Source organism: Muntiacus reevesi, unplaced genomic scaffold (genome assembly GCF_963930625.1).
Source record: "Muntiacus reevesi unplaced genomic scaffold, mMunRee1.1 SCAFFOLD_204, whole genome shotgun sequence".
Taxonomy (NCBI): Eukaryota; Metazoa; Chordata; class Mammalia; order Artiodactyla; family Cervidae; genus Muntiacus; species Muntiacus reevesi.
Window position 1 is genome coordinate 60,615 of NW_027077808.1, and position 20,202 is coordinate 80,816.

The 20,202-nt window shown below is 46.3% G+C and overlaps 1 protein-coding gene across 1 annotated transcript; it reads right to left on the reverse strand.

Moving 5' to 3' along the window:
* Window positions 1-7,656: 7,656 nt before the first annotated feature.
* LOC136155161 (uncharacterized) lies at window positions 7,657-13,392 on the reverse strand. Its single transcript, XM_065917046.1, is given in 4 exon segments — window positions 7,657-7,693; window positions 7,818-9,966; window positions 10,675-11,431; window positions 11,434-13,392. Coding segments are annotated over 4 exon segments (4,902 nt in total).
* Window positions 13,393-20,202: the final 6,810 nt, after the last annotated feature.

Sequence of the window (20,202 nt, forward strand, 5' to 3'; positions counted from 1 at the left end):
CTTCTGTGCTGCGCAGCGCGGTGCTCCCCAGGCACCTGCAGCCTCCACACAAACCTGCAGCCGAGGCTCCAGACACGCCCTGCTGTGTAGATGAGACACATACACACACACACACACACATCAGTGTGTGCGTAACGAGTCTTAATATATTTAATAAAACTGAAATTATACAGAATTTATTCTTTGACCAAGATGGAAATGATTAGAAAATCAAGTGCAAAGAAATGTTTCTAGAAACTCCAAATATTTGGATTATATGCACTAACTTTAAAATAACTCTAGGTTAAAGAAGCAATTGCAATTGCTATTAGAAAATATTTTGAAAGTAAATATTGTGAGAGCATATTATATAAATATGTCTGAAATGCAGCTAAAATAATACGTAGAAGAAAATTTATCTTTTTAAGTACTTACATTACTAAAGAAGGATGTTGAAAATCTGTTATGAAGACTCAGCAAAAGATGATAGAAAAGCAAATTAAACCCAACATAAAATGAAAGATGTAATAATAAAATGTTCAATTGGTGAAATACAAATAAAACTATAATGATAACCATGAAACAGAAATTTAATTTTGTTAGAATGATTAATAAAATCAATATATTCCTAGGTATAATTATCAAGGGAAAAAAGAAAAAAGATGAATTATTCATATAAATATAAGTAATAAAAAAGAGAACTATTCTACATGCTCTATAATGTTATAAATGTAATGAAAGAATATCATTAACAAGTTTATGTCGCTGAGTAAATGTGTAGAAGTAGATCCACACAGGTCAGGAAAACTTACTTTTTGACAAATGCAAAGGCAGTTCAATAGAGGTAACAACATAGTCTTATGAGCAAATGAAGTTGGGATGATTGTATATTCTTAGGAAATAATTGAAAATTGACATAAATATCACATCTTGTACAAAAAAATTGTGTATAGTCTCAAAATGAACCATATATCCAAGTCTCAAAATGAACCATATATCCAACTATAAAATGTAACATTCAATCTTTTAGGAAAAACATAAGAGAATATCTTCATGACCTAGGGTTAGACAATAAGATTTTTGACATGACACCAAAAACACAATCCATACAACATAAATAACTTAGATTTCATCAAAATAAAAATGTTTGCTCTGTGAAAGACACCATTAAGAGAAGGAGAAAGATAAACCACAGACTGGCAGGAAATATTTGCAAAATACATTTTCATCAAAAAACTGTATTTAGAATACAATGAACTGTTTTAAACTCAGCAGGAAGAAACAAACAATCCAGTTGAAACCTGGACAAAAGATTCAGACACTTTACCAAAAAGTTATGTGGTAAGGAAATAAGCATATAGAGAGATGGTCAGTGTTATTAGTAGTTAGGGAAGTGCAAATTAAGCCACAAAGAAATACCACTTCACATCTATCATAAAGGCTAAAATTAAAAATACTGACAATATCAAATTCTGGCAAAGATGCAGAGAAATTGGATCACTCATACATTGCTGGTGGGTGGATGCTCCAGTCATTCTGGAAAACAGTCCAAAAGTTTTGCGTAAGCTTAAATACTCACTTGCCTTACAAGTCAGCAAAGCACACTTCTGGGTATTTATGCTTGAAAAATGAAAAACTTACATTCACACAAAATACCTGAATATTCATGGCAGCTATATTTGTGGTCACCAAAAACTGGAAATCAGCCAAGTATCTTTCACTGGGTAAATGCAACTGTAATACATCTGTACAATGAGATCTTATTTACAGATTTTCCTCAACTTTCAATAGAGTTGTGTCTCAATAAACCATTTTTAGTTGAGAATATCATAGGTGGAAAATGCATTTAATATACCTAACCCAGCTTCCCTTAAATGTGCTCAACATTTACATTAGCCTACAGGTGGGAGAAAAGTCTATTTCATACAAAAGTGTTGAAAATCTCATGTAATTTATTGAGTACTGTACTGAAAGTGAGACTTCCCAGGTGATGTTAGTGATAAAGAACCTGCCTGCCAATGAAGGAGACATAAAAGATGCCGGTTCTGAAAGAATCTGAAAAACACCATGAAATTCCCTGGCCTGTGTAAATTTTCCACTTGCGCAGAATTTTCCGTTTGCAAAATAAGGATAGAGAAATGTAAATGGAACGTCTATAGGTTTCCCAATAACTGCACAAACAAGCCTGCTGTTTTCCGGAACCAACTGACGTCAAGCACCTGTACTCACAGATAAGATGACCCCATATGATACACATTATGTTACTTTTATGTTACTCATTCACTGTACTGGATGTTCTAAAGGTATACATTACGTTATTCATTCACTGTACTGGATGTGCTGACAATGTGACTTCTGCCTATAAAAGTCAGCTTACACTGCTATACGGTGCGACTCTGCCTCCGAGGAGACTAGAGTCGCCCGGCTTGTGCAAACCGACAATAAAGCCTCTTGCATATTGCATCTGCTGGACTGTTTATTGAGTCGCAGGAGCTCCTCTCCGGAACAGAGACCTGACGTTTGGGTCTTACATTTGGGGGCTCGTCCGGGATGGAGGAGACCCCGGATTCAATACCAGACCCCAGCAGGAGGTAAGTCCGGCCGGCAGTGAGTTTGTGTTGTCTGTTGTCCTTTGTGCTTTGTGCTTTAGTACCCGTACGGGCTTAGTAGAAATTCGTGAAGTGGACCGACGGGTCATAGGCCTTCCTAATTTCAACCCTGGAGGACGCTCCGGGGGGGTTCTGAGTGGCTGGGGACGAGCAGGCCGTCCTCAACCCCGGGGGTCAACGACTTCGGCCTCTGCCCCCGTCTGATTCTTTTGTTGAACTTTGGCGCCGATACTGTGCTGCGCGGCTTCTGGTCTGCATTCTGTGTGTCTGTACTGTCAGTGTGTTGGTGTACTTTTGTGTCCCCCTTCCCTCCGGCATGGGACCCAGACTAACTACCCCCCTAAGTTTGACTCTAGAGCACTGGAAGGACGTCAAAGGACGAGCCAGTAGCCTGTCGGTAGAAATCAGGAGGAAAAAGTGGCAAACCCTTTGCGGCTCCGAGTGGCCAGCCTTCAATGTGGGATGGCCTCAGGAGGGCAGTTTTAACATTGATTGTATTTTGCAGATCAAAGAATGGGTGTTTGACACAGGACTTCATGGACAACCTGACCAAGTCCCCTACATAATTACCTGGGAGAGTCTGGCCCAGGACCCGCCATCCTGGGTGGCACCTTTCGTGGCAGAAAAGCCGAAGATTCCCGGTGCTGATACACCCACGGCCCCACCAGCCCAGTCCCCTCTTTACCCCATTTTTGAAAGAGAAAAATCGACCGCCAAAACGAAACCAGTCATCCCGCCGGGATGAGGACAGCCGCCGCCGCCGCAGGAGCGCGCTCCCCTCCCCTTCCCGCCCGCCGCCCGCTCTCCTCCCAGGCCGCCCCCGTCCGCCTACCCTGAGGTCCGCTCCCCTGACCCCACTGGCCCAGCAGCGACCAGCGGGGAGATTAATACTTCATCCCCCATCGCCTCCAGCTTTTGCAGGCTCTGCTGACCGTAGAAGAGAGACAGAGAGTTGTCCTGGAAGCAAGAAAAAACGTGCCCGGGCCCAACGGAGCCCCTACTCTCCTTCCAAATGAAATTGATGCAGCCTTCCCCCTGACGCGTCCGGACTGGGACTACAACGCCCCTGCTGGTAGGGAGCAGCTCCGTCTCTATCGCCAGGTTCTCCTTGCGGGTCTCAAGGGAGCCGGGAGGCGCCCCACCAATTTGGCCCAGGTAAGAGCAGTAACATAGGGACCGGAGGAGACCCCGGCGGCTTTCCTTGAAAGGCTCATGGAGGCATACCGTATGTATACCCCTTTCGATCCTAGTAGCCCCGAGCATAGGGGAAATGTCTCCATGGCCTTCATAGGGCAGTCGGCGAGGGACATTAGAAATAAATTACAAAGGTTAGAAGGACTTTAAGATTATAGCTTGCAGGATCTAATGAGAGAAGCAGAAAGGATTTACAATAAGAGAGAAACTCCAGAAGAAAGAGCAGAAAGGCTTAGGAAAGTGCAAGAAGAGAGAGAGGACAGATTGAGAAAAGAACAGGAAGAAAAAAAGAGAAACAAGAAAAAAGGCGTAACAGAGAGTTGAGCAGAATTTTGGCCACCGTAGTTCAGCCTAGGTCAGAGCCAGGAAGGAGAGAAAGGTTGGGAGGCAATAGGCGACCAAGAATAGACCGTGACCAATGTGCCTACTGTAAAAGAAGAGGCCACTGGATAAAAGACTGCCCAAAGAAACCACGGGATTTGCGAAGAAAATCCTCCAAGGTCTTGTCCTTAGATAAAGATTAAGACAGTCAGGGCCAGGAGCCCCCCCCCCCCCCCCCGAGCCCCGGGTAACATTAAAAATAGGGGGGCAGCCAGTGACCTTTATGGTGGACACAGGAGTTCAGCACTCTGTATTAACCCAGACCAACGGACCCATGAGCACCAGGACCGCGTGGGTACAAGGAGCTACAGGAGGAAAGCTGTGCCGATGGACTACTGAATGGAAGGTGCACCTGGCCTCCGGTAAGGTGACTCATTCCTTCCTCCATGTTCCGGACTGTCCGTTCCCCTTGTTGGGGAGGGACCTTCTCTCTAAAGTCGGAGCCCAAATTCAGTTTCATGAAAAGGGGTCCTCCATTACAGGACCCGGAGGGGCCCCCCTTCAAATTTTGACCATAAAGTTGGAAGATGAATACAAATTATTAGAGTCCAAAACCTTGCCAATGGGTCCCATCCAAGACTGGATACGGAAGTACCCTCTAGCCTGGGCAGAGACTGCAGGTATGGGGCTAGCGATGGGACAGCCGCCCATTATCGTTGAATTAAAATCCTCGGCTACCCCCATTTCTGTGAAACAGTACCCCATGTCTGAGGAGGCTTACAAGGGAATCAGACCCCATATACAACGGCTCCTCAAGCTGGGCGTCCTTGAGCCCTGCAGATCAGCCTGGAACACTCCCCTACTCCCTGTCAAGAAGCCAGGTACGGGAGATTACCGGCCAGTGCAGGACTTGAGAGAAATAAACAAGCGGGTAGAAGACATCCACCCAACAGTGCCGAACCCGTACAATCTGCTTAGCACCCTACCCCCTTCCCATACCTGGTATACAGTATTGGATTTAAAAGATGCCTTCTTTTGCCTGAGGCTAAGTCCACAAAGCCGACCCTTGTTCGCTTTTGAATGGAGAGATCCAGAAGCTGGCCTGTCGGGGCAGCTGACATGGACTAGACTACGGCAAGGACTCAAAAATAGCCCCACCCTGTTTGATGAAGCCCTACATCAAGACCTGGCTGCCTTTCGGACACAGCACCCCGTCCTGGTGCTTCTGCAGTATGTAGATGACCTGCTGCTGGCGGCCCCCATGGAACTGGATTGCAACAAAGGTATGGGGGCCCTGTTGGAGACTCTGGGAGAACTGGGGTACCGCGCCTCGGCAAAAAAAGCCCAAATTTGCCAAACTAAAGTGAATTATCTGGGGTACCAGCTAGAAAATGGACAGCGATGGCTGACAGAAGCCCGGAAACAAACGGTATCACAGATACCGCCCCCAACAACTCCCCGCCAGATGAGAGAGTTTCTAGGCACTGCGGGATTCTGTAGGCTTTGGATTCCCGGGTTCGCAGAAATGGCAGCTCCCCTTTACCCCCTAACCAAGCAAAACACCCCCTTCCTTTGGGGAAAGGCCCAACAAGAAGCATTTGATAACATCAAAAAGGCCCTCTTGAGTGCCCCAGTCCTAGGGCTCCCGGACATATCCAAGCCCTTTGAGCTCTTCGTAGACGAAAAACAAGAGATTGCTAAGGGGGTACTAACCCAAAAGCTAGGACCCTGGAAGAGGCCCATCGCATATCTCTCCAAAAGATTGGACAATGTTGCGGCAGGCTGGCCACCATGCCTACGGATGGTGGCGGCCATTGCCACGCTTATCAAAGACTCTAACAAATTAACCATGGGCCAACCCCTTAAAATAACTGCACCCCATGCTGTAGAGACTATAGTCCGCCAGCCTCCAGACCGCTGGCTCTCAAATGCCCGAATGACTCACTACCAGTCTTTGCTGCTGGATACGCAGCGAGTGCGTTTCGGTCCAGCCGCCGCCCTCAACCCTGCTACGCTCCTCCCGGATCCCCAAGAAGGGACCCCACACGACTGCCAGCAAATCCTGGCAGATGTGCATGGAACCAGGAAAGACCTCACCGACCAACCACTGGCAGACGCAGAGATCACCTGTTTTACGGATGGGAGCAGCTACCTTTTAGAGGGCGAGCGAAAAGCCGGGGCTGCAGTAGTTGACAGAGAAAACGTCGGTTGGGCCAGCGCTCTGCCTCCGGGAACCTCGGCCCAAAGGGCCAAACTCATCGCCCTCACGCAGGCACTCAGGAAGGCGGAAGGTAAGAAAGCCAACATATACACTGATAGCCGGTATGCCTTCGCCACGGCACATGTACATGGAGAAATATATAGAAGGAGGGGGTTGCTGACTTCAGAAGGCAGAGAAATATTAGATTTGCTGCAATCCTTGTTCTTACCAAGGAAACTAGGGATAATCCATTGCCCAGGCCACCAAAAGGGAGATACACCCATTGCACGGGGAAATCGGCTGGCAGATATAACTGCTAAACAAGCGGCACTAGGCCCCCAAATACTAACTGTCTCACTCGAGTCAGCATCAAAAAATGATGATGATGCGGCACTTGTTTATAGTGAAGCAGACCTAGACTTCCTTCAAGGACTTGGGGCGGACTATGATAAGGTCCATAACAGATGGATATACCAAGGGAAAACAGTGATGCCTCAAAGCACCGCCAAGAGACTTTTGACTCACCTGCATAGACTGACCCACTTGGGAAAAAGAAAAATGGCTGACCTCCTAAATGAAAATAAATTAGACTATTACATCCCTCAGAGAGACTTACTGATACAACAAATTGTAAACTGTTGTGAAGCCTGTGCAAAAGTAAACGCTGGCAGACTAAAACTCCCCTCCGGAGTTCGAGCCAGGGGGCATAGGCCTGGAGTCCACTGGGAAGTGGATTTCACCTGTAAGACCCAAACGTCAGGTCTCTGTTCCGGAGAGGAGCTCCCGCGACTCAATAAACAGTCCAGCAGATGCAATATGCAAGAGGCTTTATTGTCGGTTTGCGCAAGCCGGGCGACTCTAGTCTCCTCGGAGGCAGAGTCGCACCGTATAGCAGTGTAAGCTGACTTTTATAAGCAGAAGTCACATTGTCAGCACATCCAGTACAGTGAATGAATAACATAATGTACACCGTTGGCACATCCAGTACAGTGAATGAATAACATAATGTACACCGTTAGCACATCCAGTACAGTGAATGAGTAACATAAAAGTAACATAATGTGTATCATATGGGGTCATCTTATCTGTGAGTACAGGTGCTTGACGTCAGTTGGTTCCGGAAAACAGCAGGCTTCTTTGTGCAGTTATTGGGAAACCTATAGACGTTCCGTTTACATTTCTCTATCCTTATTTTGCAAACGGAAAATTCTGCGCAAGTGGAAAATTTACACAGGCCAGGGAATTTCATGGTGTTTTTCAGATTCTTTCATTCCCCCCTTTTCTTTGTCATTAGTTTTAATCTTAAAACTCAGGGCTCTTGTTGTTTTAACATTTGATATTGTTGGGTGAGCACTAGTGCTTGGACCACCGATAGCCTATTTTTGATGAACTGTAATAAGCGGTTTAAAATGCAAGGCCCGAAAGTAAGCAAAAGCAAGAGTATAAAAAGGGGTCCTATAAGAGTAGAGACTAGGGTAGTTATCCAGGGGGACCTGTTGAACCATCCCTCAAACCAGTTTTGTTGTGCATCTCTATCTTTTTGCCGCTGGTCTAGTCTATCTCTTAGCTTTGCCATGGAATCTTTTACTACCCCAGTATGGTCAGCATAGAAGCAGCATTCTTCTCCTAAGGCAGCACAAAGGCCTTTGTCCTTTAAAAATAGCAAATCTAGCCCTCTTCTATTTTGGAGTACCACCTCCGACAGGGAGGTAAGGGATTTTTCAAGCAGGGAAATAGAGTTTTCAATTGCTCTAAGGTCTGTATCTATGGCAAGCTGTAACTGGGCTAGCTGCTGGCCTCCTTGTATTAAGGCGGCCGTCCCGGTTCCGATCCCCACTGCAGTTCCCCCAAGTCCAAGCAAGAGAGCTAATGTCATAACCGGTTCTCTTTTCTTTCTTCGTCTATGTTCAAGAGTATCTAACAAGGCTTCTTCAGAATGGTAAAGAATACGAGGCATCACTTGAGCGAGTACACAGAAATCTTGGGTTAAGTCCATGACAGCGGCTGACACACAGGGCGTGAGTCCGGTGTTACATGCCCACCAGGTATTGTTGGGGGGGACCAGATAGTATTCTCCCGGGTCTACCGTAACAGTCTGATTGCATAGCCCGGCATGGTCAGCGGGGACCTTTCCAATACAGAGTCCTTGTCCCCCTACCTGAGGCAGAGTGAGCCTGTGTAGGCCGGGATTGTTGCATTGGTCTGGGGCCCGGGTGGTGTTGGAGAAGTTTCCCAATGTGGCCAGTCCCTCATAATAGGGGGGGCTTCCATAGATGATCTCAAACGGGGTGAGCCCGTGTGGGCCAGGGGTATTTCTGGCTCGATATAAAGCCAGTGGTAGGAGTTGAACCCAGTCTCTAGTGCCAGTCTCCAGCGTTAATTTGGTTAAGGTCTCTTTAATTGTTCTATTCATCCTTTCTACCTGTCCTGAACTCTGGGGTCTGTAGGCACAATGTAACTTCCAATCAATCCCCAATGATTTGGCCACCAACTGACTTACCTGGGAGACAAAGGCCGGACCGTTATCTGACCCGAGTACCTTAGGTAAGCCGAATCGGGGAAAAATTTCTTCGAGGAGCTTCTTGACCACAACTTGAGCTGTTTCTTTCTTTGTGGGATATGCTTCTACCCATCCTGAGAAGGTATCTATGAACACTAGCAAATACTTGTTATTATATAGGCCTGGTTTAATCTCGGTGAAATCCACTTCCCAGTGGACTCCAGGCCTATGCCCCCTGGCTCGAACTCCGGAGGGGAGTTTTAGTCTGCCAGCGTTTACTTTTGCAGAGGCCTCACAACCGTTTACAATTTGTTGTATCAGTAAGTCTCTCTGAGGGATGTAATAGTCTAATTTATTTTCATTTAGGAGGTCAGCCATTTTTCTTTTTCCCAAGTGGGTCAGTCTATGCAGGTGAGTCAAAAGTCTCTTGGCGGTGCTTTGAGGCATCACTGTTTTCCCTTGGTATATCCATCTCTTATGGACCTTGTCATAGTCCGCCCCAAGTCCTTGAAGGAAGTCTAGGTCTGCTTCACTATAAACAAGTGCCGCATCATCATCATTTTTTGATGCTGACTCGAGTGAGACAGTTAGTATTTGGGGGCCTAATGCCGCTTGTTTAGCAGTTATATCTGCCAGCCGATTTCCCCGTGCAATGGGTGTATCTCCCTTTTGGTGGCCTGGGCAATGGATTATCCCTAGTTTCCTTGGTAAGAACAAGGCTTGTAGTAAATCTAATATTTCTCTTTTATTTTTTATTTCTCTGCCTTCTGAAGTCAGCAACCCCCTCCTTCTATATATTTCTCCATGTACATGTGCTGTGGCGAAGGCATACCGGCTATCAGTGTATATGTTGGCTTTCTTACCTTCCGCCTTCCTGAGTGCCTGCGTGAGGGCGATGAGTTCGGCCCTTTGGGCCGAGGTTCCCGGAGGCAGAGCGCTGGCCCAAACGACGTTTTCTCCGTCAACTACTGCAGCCCCGGCTTTCCGCTCTCCCTCTAAAAGGTAGCTGCTCCCATCCGTAAACCAGGTGATCTCTGCGTCTGCCAGTGGTTGGTCGGTGAGGTCTTTCCTGGTTCCATGCACTTCTGCCAGGATTTGCTGGCAGTCGTGTGGGGTCCCTTCTTGGGGATCCGGGAGGAGCGTAGCAGGGTTGAGGGCGGCGGCTGGACCGAAACGCACTCGCTGCGTATCCAGCAGCAAAGACTGGTAGTGAGTCATTCGGGCATTTGAGAGCCAGCGGTCTGGAGGCTGGCGGACTATAGTCTCTACAGCATGGGGTGCAGTTATTTTAAGGGGTTGGCCCATGGTTAATTTGTTAGAGTCTTTGATAAGCGTGGCAATGGCCGCCACCATCCGTAGGCATGGTGGCCAGCCTGCCGCAACATTGTCCAATCTTTTGGAGAGATATGCGATAGGCCTCTTCCAGGGTCCTAGCTTTTGAGTTAGTACCCCCTTAGCAATCCCTTGTTTTTCGTCTACGAAGAGCTCAAAGGGCTTGGATATGTCCGGGAGCCCTAGGGCTGGGGCACTCAAGAGGGCCTTTTTGATGTTATCAAATGCTTCTTGTTGGGCCTTTCCCCAAAGGAAGGGGGTGTTTTGCTTGGTTAGGGGGTAAAGGGGTGCTGCCATTTCTGCGAACCCAGGAATCCAAAGCCTACAGAATCCCGCAGTGCCTAGAAACTCTCTCATCTGGCGGGGAGTTGTTGGGGGCGGTATCTGTGATACCGTTTGTTTCCGGGCTTCTGTCAGCCATCGCTGTCCATTTTCTAGCTGGTACCCCAGATAATTCACTTTAGTTTGGCAAATTTGGGCTTTCTTTGCCGAGGCGCGGTACCCCAGTTCTCCCAGAGTCTCCAACAGGGCCCCCGTACCTTTGTTGCAATCCAGTTCCGTGGGGGCCGCCAGCAGCAGGTCATCTACATACTGCAGAAGCACCAGGGCGGGGTGTTGTGTCCGAAAGGCAGCCAGGTCTTGATGTAGGGCTTCATCAAACAGGGTGGGGCTATTTTTGAATCCTTGCGGTAGTCTAGTCCATGTCAGCTGCCCCGACAGGCCAGCTTCTGGATCTCTCCATTCAAAAGCGAACAAGGGTCGGCTTTGTGGACTTAGCCTCAGGCAAAAGAAGGCATCTTTTAAATCCAATACCGTATACCAGGTATGGGAAGGGGGTAGGGTGCTAAGCAGATTGTACGGGTTCGGCACTGTTGGGTGGATGTCTTCTACCCGCTTGTTTATTTCTCTCAAGTCCTGCACTGGCCGGTAATCTCCCGTACCTGGCTTCTTGACAGGGAGTAGGGGAGTGTTCCAGGCTGATCTGCAGGGCTCAAGGACGCCCAGCTTGAGGAGCCGTTGTATATGGGGTCTGATTCCCTTGTAAGCCTCCTCAGACATGGGGTACTGTTTCACCGAAATGGGGGTAGCCGAGGATTTTAATTCAACGACAATGGGCGGCTGTCCCATTGCTAGCCCCGTTCCTGCAGTCTCTGCCCAGGCTAGAGGGTACTTCCGTATCCAGTCTTGGATGGGACCCATTGGCAAGGTTTTGGACTCTAATAATTTGTATTCATCTTCTAACTTTATGGTCAAAATTTGAAGGGGGCCCCTCCGGGTCCTGTAATGGAGGCCCCCTTTTCATGAAACTGAATTTGGGCTCCACCTTTAGAGAGAAGGTCCCTCCCCAACAAGGGGAACGGACAGTCCGGAACATGGAGGAAGGAATGAGTCACCTTACCGGAGGCCAGGTGCACCTTCCGTTCAGTAGTCCATCGGCACAGCTTTCCTCCTGTAGCTCCTTGTACCCACGCGGTCCTGGTGCTCATGGGTCCGTTGGTCTGGGTTAATACAGAGTGCTGAGCTCCTGTGTCCACCATAAAGGTCACTGGCTGCCCCCCTATTTTTAATGTTACCCGGGGCTCAGGGGGGGGCTCCTGGCCCTGACTGTCCTAATCTTCATCCAAGGACAAGACCTTGGAGGATTCTCTTCGCAAATCCCGTGGTTTCTTTGGGCATTCTTTTATCCAGTGGCCTCTTTCTTTACAGTAGGCACATTGGTCACGGTCTATTCTCGGTTGCCTATTGCCTCCCAACCTATCTCTCCTTCCTGGCTCTGACCTAGGCTGAACTACGGTGGCCAAAATTCTGCTCAACTCTCTGTTACGCCTTTTTTCTCGTTTCTCTTCTTTTTCTTCCTGTTCTTTTCTCAATCTGTCCTCTCTCTCTTCTTGCACTTTCCTAAGCCTTTCTGCTCTTTCTTCTGGAGTTTCTCTCTTATTGTAAATCCTTTCTGCTTCTCTCATTAGATCCTGCAAGCTATAATCTTGAAGTCCTTCTAACCTTTGTAATTTATTTCTAGTGTCCGGCGCTGACTGCCCTATGAAGGCCATGGAGACATTTCCCCTATGCTCGGGGCTACTAGGATCGAAAGGGGTATACATACGGTATGCCTCCATGAGCCTTTCAAGGAAAGCTGCCGGGGTCTCCTCCGGTCCCTGTGTTACTGCTCTTACCTGGGCCAAATTGGTGGGGCGTCTCCCGGCTCCCTTGAGACCCGCAAGGAGAACCTGGCGATAGAGACGGAGCTGCTCCCTACCGGCAGGGGTGTTGTAGTCCCAGTCCGGACGCGTCAGGGGGAAGGCTGCGTCAATTTCATTTGGAAGGGGAGTAGGGGCCCCGTTGGGCCCGGGCACGTTTTTTCTTGCTTCCAGGACAACTCTCTGTCTCTCTTCTACGGTCAGCAGAGCCTGCAAAAGCTGTTGACAATCATCCCAGGTGGGCTGATGGGTTAGTAAGATGGACTCAATTAACCCCGTGAGGGCTGTTGGATCTTTAGAGAAGGGTGGGTTATGAGTCTTCCAGTTATACAAATCAGAGGCCGAGAATGGCCAGTATTGGACTTGGTTTCCTGGTCCCCCCACAGTCCTCAAGGGAAATAACTGGGACCTCCATTCTCCCGACCCTCCCTCTCCCTGATCTCTTCGTTGGCGCAACCGGGAGGCGACGGGGGATGAAGTATTAATCTCCCCGCTGGTCGCCGCTGGGCCGGTGGTGTCAGGGGAGCGGGCCTCAGGGGAGGCGGACGGGGGCGGCCTGGCCAGAGAACCTGGTACTGGAGGGGGTTGATAGGGAGGGGGAACTTCAGACAGGAGATCAATTAGAACTGGATCTTCCGGCGGGATGACTGGTTTCGTTTTGGCAGTCAATTTTTCTTTTTCTAAAATGGGGTAAAGAGAGGACTGGGCTGGTGGGGCCGTGGGTATATCGGCACCGGGAATCTTCGGCTTTTCTGCCACGAAAGGTGCCACCCAGGATGGCGGGTCCTGGGCCAGACTCTCCCAGGTAATTATGTAGGGGACTTGGTCAGGGTGTCCATGAAGTCCTGTGTCAAACACCCATTCTTTGATCTGCAAAATACAATCAATGTTAAAACTGCCCTCCTGAGGCCATCCCACATTGAAGGCTGGCCACTCGGAGCCGCAAAGGGTTTGCCACTTTTTCCTCCTGATTTCTACTGACAGGTTACTGGCTCGTCCTTTGACGTCCTTCCAGTGCTCTAGAGTCAAACTTAGGGGGGTAGTTAGTCTGGGTCCCATGCCGGAGGGAAGGGGGACACAAAAGTACACCAACACACAGACAGTACAGACACACAGAATGCAGACCAGAAGCCGCGCGGCACAGTATCGGCGCCAAAGTTCAACTAAAGAATCAGACGGGGGCAGAGGCCGAAGTCGTTGACCCCCGGGGTTGAGGACGGCCTGCTCCTCCCCAGCCACTCAGAACCCCCCCGGAGCGTCCTCCAGGGTTGAAATTAGGAAGGCCTATGACCCGTCGGTCCGCTTCACGAATTTCTACTAAGCCCGTACCGTACGGGTACTAAACACAAAGCACAAAGGACAACAGTCAACACAAACTCACTGCCGGCCGGACTTACCTCCTGCTGAGGTCTGGTATTGAATCCGGGGTCTCCTCGATCCCGGACGAGCCCCCAAATGTAAGACCCAAACGTCAGGTCTCTGTTCCGGAGAGGAGCTCCCGCGACTCAATAAACAGTCCAGCAGATGCAATATGCAAGAGGCTTTATTGTCGGTTTGCGCAAGCCGGGCGACTCTAGTCTCCTCGGAGGCAGAGTCGCACCGTATAGCAGTGTAAGCTGACTTTTATAAGCAGAAGTCACATTGTCAGCACATCCAGTACAGTGAATGAATAACATAATGTACACCGTTGGCACATCCAGTACAGTGAATGAATAACATAATGTACACCGTTAGCACATCCAGTACAGTGAATGAGTAACATAAAAGTAACATAATGTGTATCATATGGGGTCATCTTATCTGTGAGTACAGGTGCTTGATGTCAGTTGGTTCCGGAAAACAGCAGGCTTCTTTGTGCAGTTATTGGGAAACCTATAGACGTTCCGTTTACATTTCTCTATCCTTATTTTGCAAACGGAAAATTCTGCGCAAGTGGAAAATTTACACAGGCCAGGGAATTTCATGGTGTTTTTCAGATTCTTTCACACCGAGATTAAACCAGGCCTATATAATAACAAGTATTTGCTAGTGTTCATAGATACCTTCTCAGGATGGGTAGAAGCATATCCCACAAAGAAAGAAACAGCTCAAGTTGTGGTCAAGAAGCTCCTCGAAGAAAATTTTCCCCGATTCGGCTTACCTAAGGTACTCGGGTCAGATAACGGTCCGGCCTTTGTCTCCCAGTTAAGTCAGTTGGTGGCCAAATCATTGGGGATTGATTAGAAGTTACATTGTGCCTACAGACCCCAGAGTTCAGGACAGGTAGAAAGGATGAATAAAACAATTAAAGAGACCTTAACCAAATTAACGCTGGAGACTGGCACTAGAGACTGGGTTCAACTCCTACCACTGGCTTTATATCGAGCCAGAAATACCCCCGGCCCACACGGGCTCACCCCGTTTGAGATCATCTATGGAAGCCCCCTACCAGCTACATCCTTCTTTGACCCTGATGTCCTTGCGACTTCCCCTACCCTGCAGGCCCACCTACAGGCTCTGCAGCTGGTGCAACAAGAAATTTAGAAGTCCGTATCAGCCGCATACCGTGTGGATAACCCTGTTTCCTGTCCCCACCCCTTTAAGACCGGTGACACAGTGTTGGTGCGGAGACATCAAACCAAGACTTTGGAACCTCGCTGGAAAGGACCCTACACCGTCCTCTTGACCACTCCTACCACACTAAAGATAAACGGTATTGCAGCATGGATACACACTTCCCACGTAAAAGCTGCACACGGCCGCTGCTGCGAGGAGACGCCAGAACACGGATGGAAACTCCACCGCACTCAAAATCCTCTAAAGCTAAGACTTTCTCGCTTATAATGATTCTGCTATTTGTCCAGGGCGCCTCGCCCTCGGTTCAGGAGGGCGGGAGCCCCCACCAGGTGTACCGTATCACCTGGAGAGTTTTCAACACAGAAACCAGAGAGACAGCAACTGAAACTACCGGTGTAGCCCCAGTCTCCATGTATTTCCCCAGTTTGACTGTAGATCTGTGTGACATAGTGGGAAAAAGCTGGGATCCCAACCCCCAAGAGCCCTTCCCTGGATATAAATGCTTGCACCCCGGGTGGCGGGTAAAAACCCGAGCACTTGACTTTTATGTATGTCCGGGTCACTCACGGACCCGTCCTGAAGTCCAGAGGTGCGGAGGGCCCCCAGAGGGATACTGCAAGGCCTGGGGATATGAACAACAAGAACCCTAAGTTTTAAGATTAAAACTAATGACAAAGAAAAGGGGGGAATGAAAGAATCTGAAAAACACCATGAAATTCCCTGGCCTGTGTAAATTTTCCACTTGCGCAGAATTTTCCGTTTGCAAAATAAGGATAGAGAAATGTAAACGGAACGTCTATAGGTTTCCCAATAACTGCACAAAGAAGCCTGCTGTTTTCCGGAACCAACTGACGTCAAGCACCTGTACTCACAGATAAGATGACCCCATATGATACACATTATGTTACTTTTATGTTACTCATTCACTGTACTGGATGTACTAAAGGTATACATTATGTTATTCATTCACTGTACTGGATGTGCTGACAATGTGACTTCTGCCTATAAAAGTCAGCTTACACTGCTATACGGTGCGACTCTGCCTCCGAGGAGACTAGAGTCGCCCGGCTTGTGCAAACCGACAATAAAGCCTCTTGCATATTGCATCTGCTGGACTGTTTATTGAGTCGCGGGAGCTCCTCTCCGGAACAGAGACCTGACGTTTGGGTCTTACAGTTCAATCCCTGGATGGGGAAGATTCCCTGGAGGGGGACATGGCAGCCCACTCCAGTATTCTTGCCTAGAGAATTCCATGGACAGAGGAGCCCGGTGGGTTACAGTCCATAGTGTCACAAAGAGTCGGACACGACAGCAGCAACTTAGCACACACACACTGAAAGTGAAAACCAGAATGGTTGTATGAGTACAGAATGAATGTAAGTATGTCGGTTGTTTACCCTCATGATTTCAGGGCTGGCCAGGAGCTCAGCTCACTGCTGCTGCCCAGAATCACCAGGGAATATCATGCCACATGTTGCTAGGATGGGAAAAGACCAAATTTTAAAATTCCAAGTATGGTTTCTACCGAATGTGTATTGCTTTCTTACCACTGGAAAGTCAAAAAACCGCAATCAATAACATAAATTGGTGACAGTTTGTAGTGATTAAAAGAAATAGACTACTGATACATTTAGTAGCCTAGATAGGCCTTCCTAGGTGGATCAGTGGTAAAGAATCTGCTTATAATGGAGAAGACCTGGGTTTTATCCCTGGGTTGGGAAGATTCCCTGGAGAAGGAAATGCAACTCAGTCCAGTATTTTTGCCTGGGAAATTACATAGACAAAGGAGCCTAGTGGGCTACAGTATATGGGGTCATAAAAGAGTCAGACAGAACTTAGCGACTAAACAAATATAGCCTAGATGGATCTCAGGATGCTATGCTGAATGAAAAGAAGTCAATCACAGAGGCAACATGATGTATGATTGCACTTCCTGGATTATTATGATTATATACCTAGTATGATTCTACTTATATAACATTCTCAAAAGGACAAAATACAGAGATGAAAAGGATATCAGTAGTTACTGGGGTTATAAAGAATTGCAGGCATGGGGAGGGTATACAAAGAGGGTTTCTTTAGAGAAATGGAACAATCCTGTGGCATGATTTTAGTGATGGTACAAGAACCTATAAATGTGATAAAACTTCACAGAGCTTCATATCAAAACCAAAGAGCACATATAAAAACCGATGTGTAATATTATGGTCTATATTGTGATAAAAAAAATTTTATCAGTATCAGTTTCTGCTGGGAGCCAGCACAGGAGATCCCACCCATGACAAGGTCATGAGGAGAAGACCTGACAAGCAAGGCAGATCAGGACTTCAGGGATTTCGAAAAGCTGCCCCGGCGCTCACCTTAAAGATGATCTCTGTCTTTCTGATGCTTACTATATTAGACTACTCCCTAATTTCTGTGACACAGGTAGAAGGCCTTCCCCAATCTCTTTACAAACAGAATCAACTTAGAACTTTAATCAATATGTCCCCCGAACGGTGGTATCCTATAAGATTATTCAGGATGAAAGGAGTGTTTCAATTTAAACTCCTTTGCTGGCATTTTAGTTTGTTTGGCAAATGCATTTATGCCCTCAGTACTAATATGCATGACTGCTCATAATACCCTAATCATAAAACAGCATAAAGAACCTGACCACATAAAGGCCCTAATAGGCACAGAGCCCTTTCAGAGGGTGAGGAAGCCCTATTAGAGAGCACAAAAATATTATTCTGTAAGTGGTTATAGTTTAAGAATTAGAAAAATAAGAGTTTAGAATTGTTAATTTTAACCAGGAATGCTAAACAGGGGCTGCCTCACTGGAGCTGCAGAGTCTTTGTATGGTAAACTTTTTAGATAAATTTAACTGATAACTTCTGCAAAAGGACTGACCTTTGTGTTCAACAAAGAATAGATTAAGGAAAACAGCTTTGCATTCACCTAGGTCATAAAATGTCAATAGGCCCCAAGGCCAGAAGATAATGTACAAGACTCTCGGAAAAAAGTATGGAGAAAACACCCAGGTTTTGTGAAGGATAAGCTGATGTAATATTAAACTATCTTCCCCTTAAAAATGTACTAACTTAGAACATAAAAGCTACAGTAAAAAATAAAGACTTGCCAGACTCTGCTGCACACCCCCAGTCTGGTCTCTCTCTCTCTCTCTCCTCTCTCTCTCTCTCTTGCTGATGCCATTCATCCTGAGGGTACCCCTGGATCTTGCTGAGGCTGGACCCTGGCAAGTTTCCTAATGTATATGTAATTACTATATTAATATATATCTACATTTTATAACATCATGCTGCTGCACAGGCTGCTGTGGTCATTCATGATCTCCTCTGCTTAGTTACAAATAATTTCAAGCCCAGGCATTCATTGCCTGTCAGCACTCAGAAGTGAAATGAGACAGAAGAGTAGATGTCTCATATAAATTCAAACTTTCCTTTCTGCTTCACCCATTCATGACTTATTTTGATCTTAAATCACATGAACTGGCACTGTTTTAGAACTTGTCTGTATTTTCTTTTCTACTTGTCTATTTGCCTTTGGTTCTTTTATATTAACTCATCTATTACAGCAATGAAACCAAATGGAAGATTGACAGCTACATTCCACATGAACATGAAACAGTGCAGAAAACTTCAGTCACCAACTTCTGTGGGGTTGACATGTACTAAGTGTTTGCAGTCTGTAGATATTAAGTTTTGTAGGAGTGCATTATAGCATTACATCAGAGAAAATTCCAGCATGTCTATCTTAACTTTATTTTACAAAGAGAAATAATAATGAGTGACTGACAAGTGAGACTGAATACTCTGGAACAATGACACAGAAAATGTGACCTGATAATTCTAGGACACATGATCTAATAAGTACAATTCTATATTTACAGGTAACAGGATTGAATACCCTGATCCCCCTCAAAATCTAATACATAAGAATCAATATCAGATTTCAAAAGAATATTTTATTCCTATTATAATTTCATTTAAATACAAACCACTGAATAGATTCTGAAGTTCAGATGGACTGATTTTTAAAAAATAATTTCATGTTGAAGTGGTTTTATTTATTGAAAAATCTAAGTAGAGCCCTGGAACTCAGTAAAAAAAAAAAAAAAGAGAGAGAGAGAGAGATACATTAATTATTTTGGATAATATCGCTTTTCACCCAGAAGGCCTAAGATCTGTGAATGTTTTAAACAGTCACTAGATTCTGGGTGGAGAAAAGTAAGCAAAGGCTAATGAATGACTAATCAGTAGATTACAAGAATGTTTCATAGGCTACGCAAAATTATATCTTAAACAGGATGTAAAAATTATTTTACAGAATAATTACTGATGTATGTCAACTTGTTTAATCATCAGTTTCCCTCAGTTCAAACCTTTAATGTTAATTGCTTTCTTCATGCCCCTTTTCAGGTTCTGCCAAATGTAATGGCCAGGGAAAAATACGTAGACAAAGTAAAGATTTGTGGTGAGCCAGAGAGTAGTCATATACTTAAAGCTATGGTTTTTCCAGTAGTCATGTATGGATGTGAGAGTTGGACCATAAAGAGAGTTGAGTGCCAAAGAATGATGCTTTTGAACTGTAGGATTGGAGAAAACTCTTGGGAGTCCCTTGGGCTGCAAGGAGATCAAACCAATCCCTCCTAAAGGAAATCAGTCTCGAATATTCATTGAAAAAACTGATAATGAAGCTAAAACTCCAATACTTTGACCACCTGATGTGAAAAACTAACTCATTTGAAAAGACCCTGATGCTGGGAAAGACTGAAGGCAGGAGGAGAATAGGATGACAGAGAATGAGACGGTTGGATGGCATCACCAACTTAATGGACATGGGTTTGAGTAAACTCCAGGAGTTGGTGATGGACAGGGAGGCCTGGCATGCTGCGATTCAAGGGGTCACAAAGAGTCGGACACGACTGAGCAACTGAACTGAACTGAACTTAATTGCTAGATATGGTGGAAGAATGTATACAAAACTGTTATCTTTGTATCTGATGTTGAGACTGAACTCATTGTTTGTCAGCTAGAGCAATATTTGTAGAAGAAAGTTGTATATAGACCAAAGCATGGACAAACTATGACTCATAATGACAAACTAGAACCATGAGATGAATGGAAACCACAAAGACACACTAAAATTTGTCTGTGTCTCACCTCCTTCAGTCTCACAGTAGTGGGTGACCTTAGGAGAAGTGGGTGTCGTTTGGCCTCATGCTACATGCATACTTGGCCAAAAACAGAGAAGAGGTTTGGTGGGAAGTGAAGGAGTTGTGAGTCAACAATAAGTTGAGCTATCAGATCA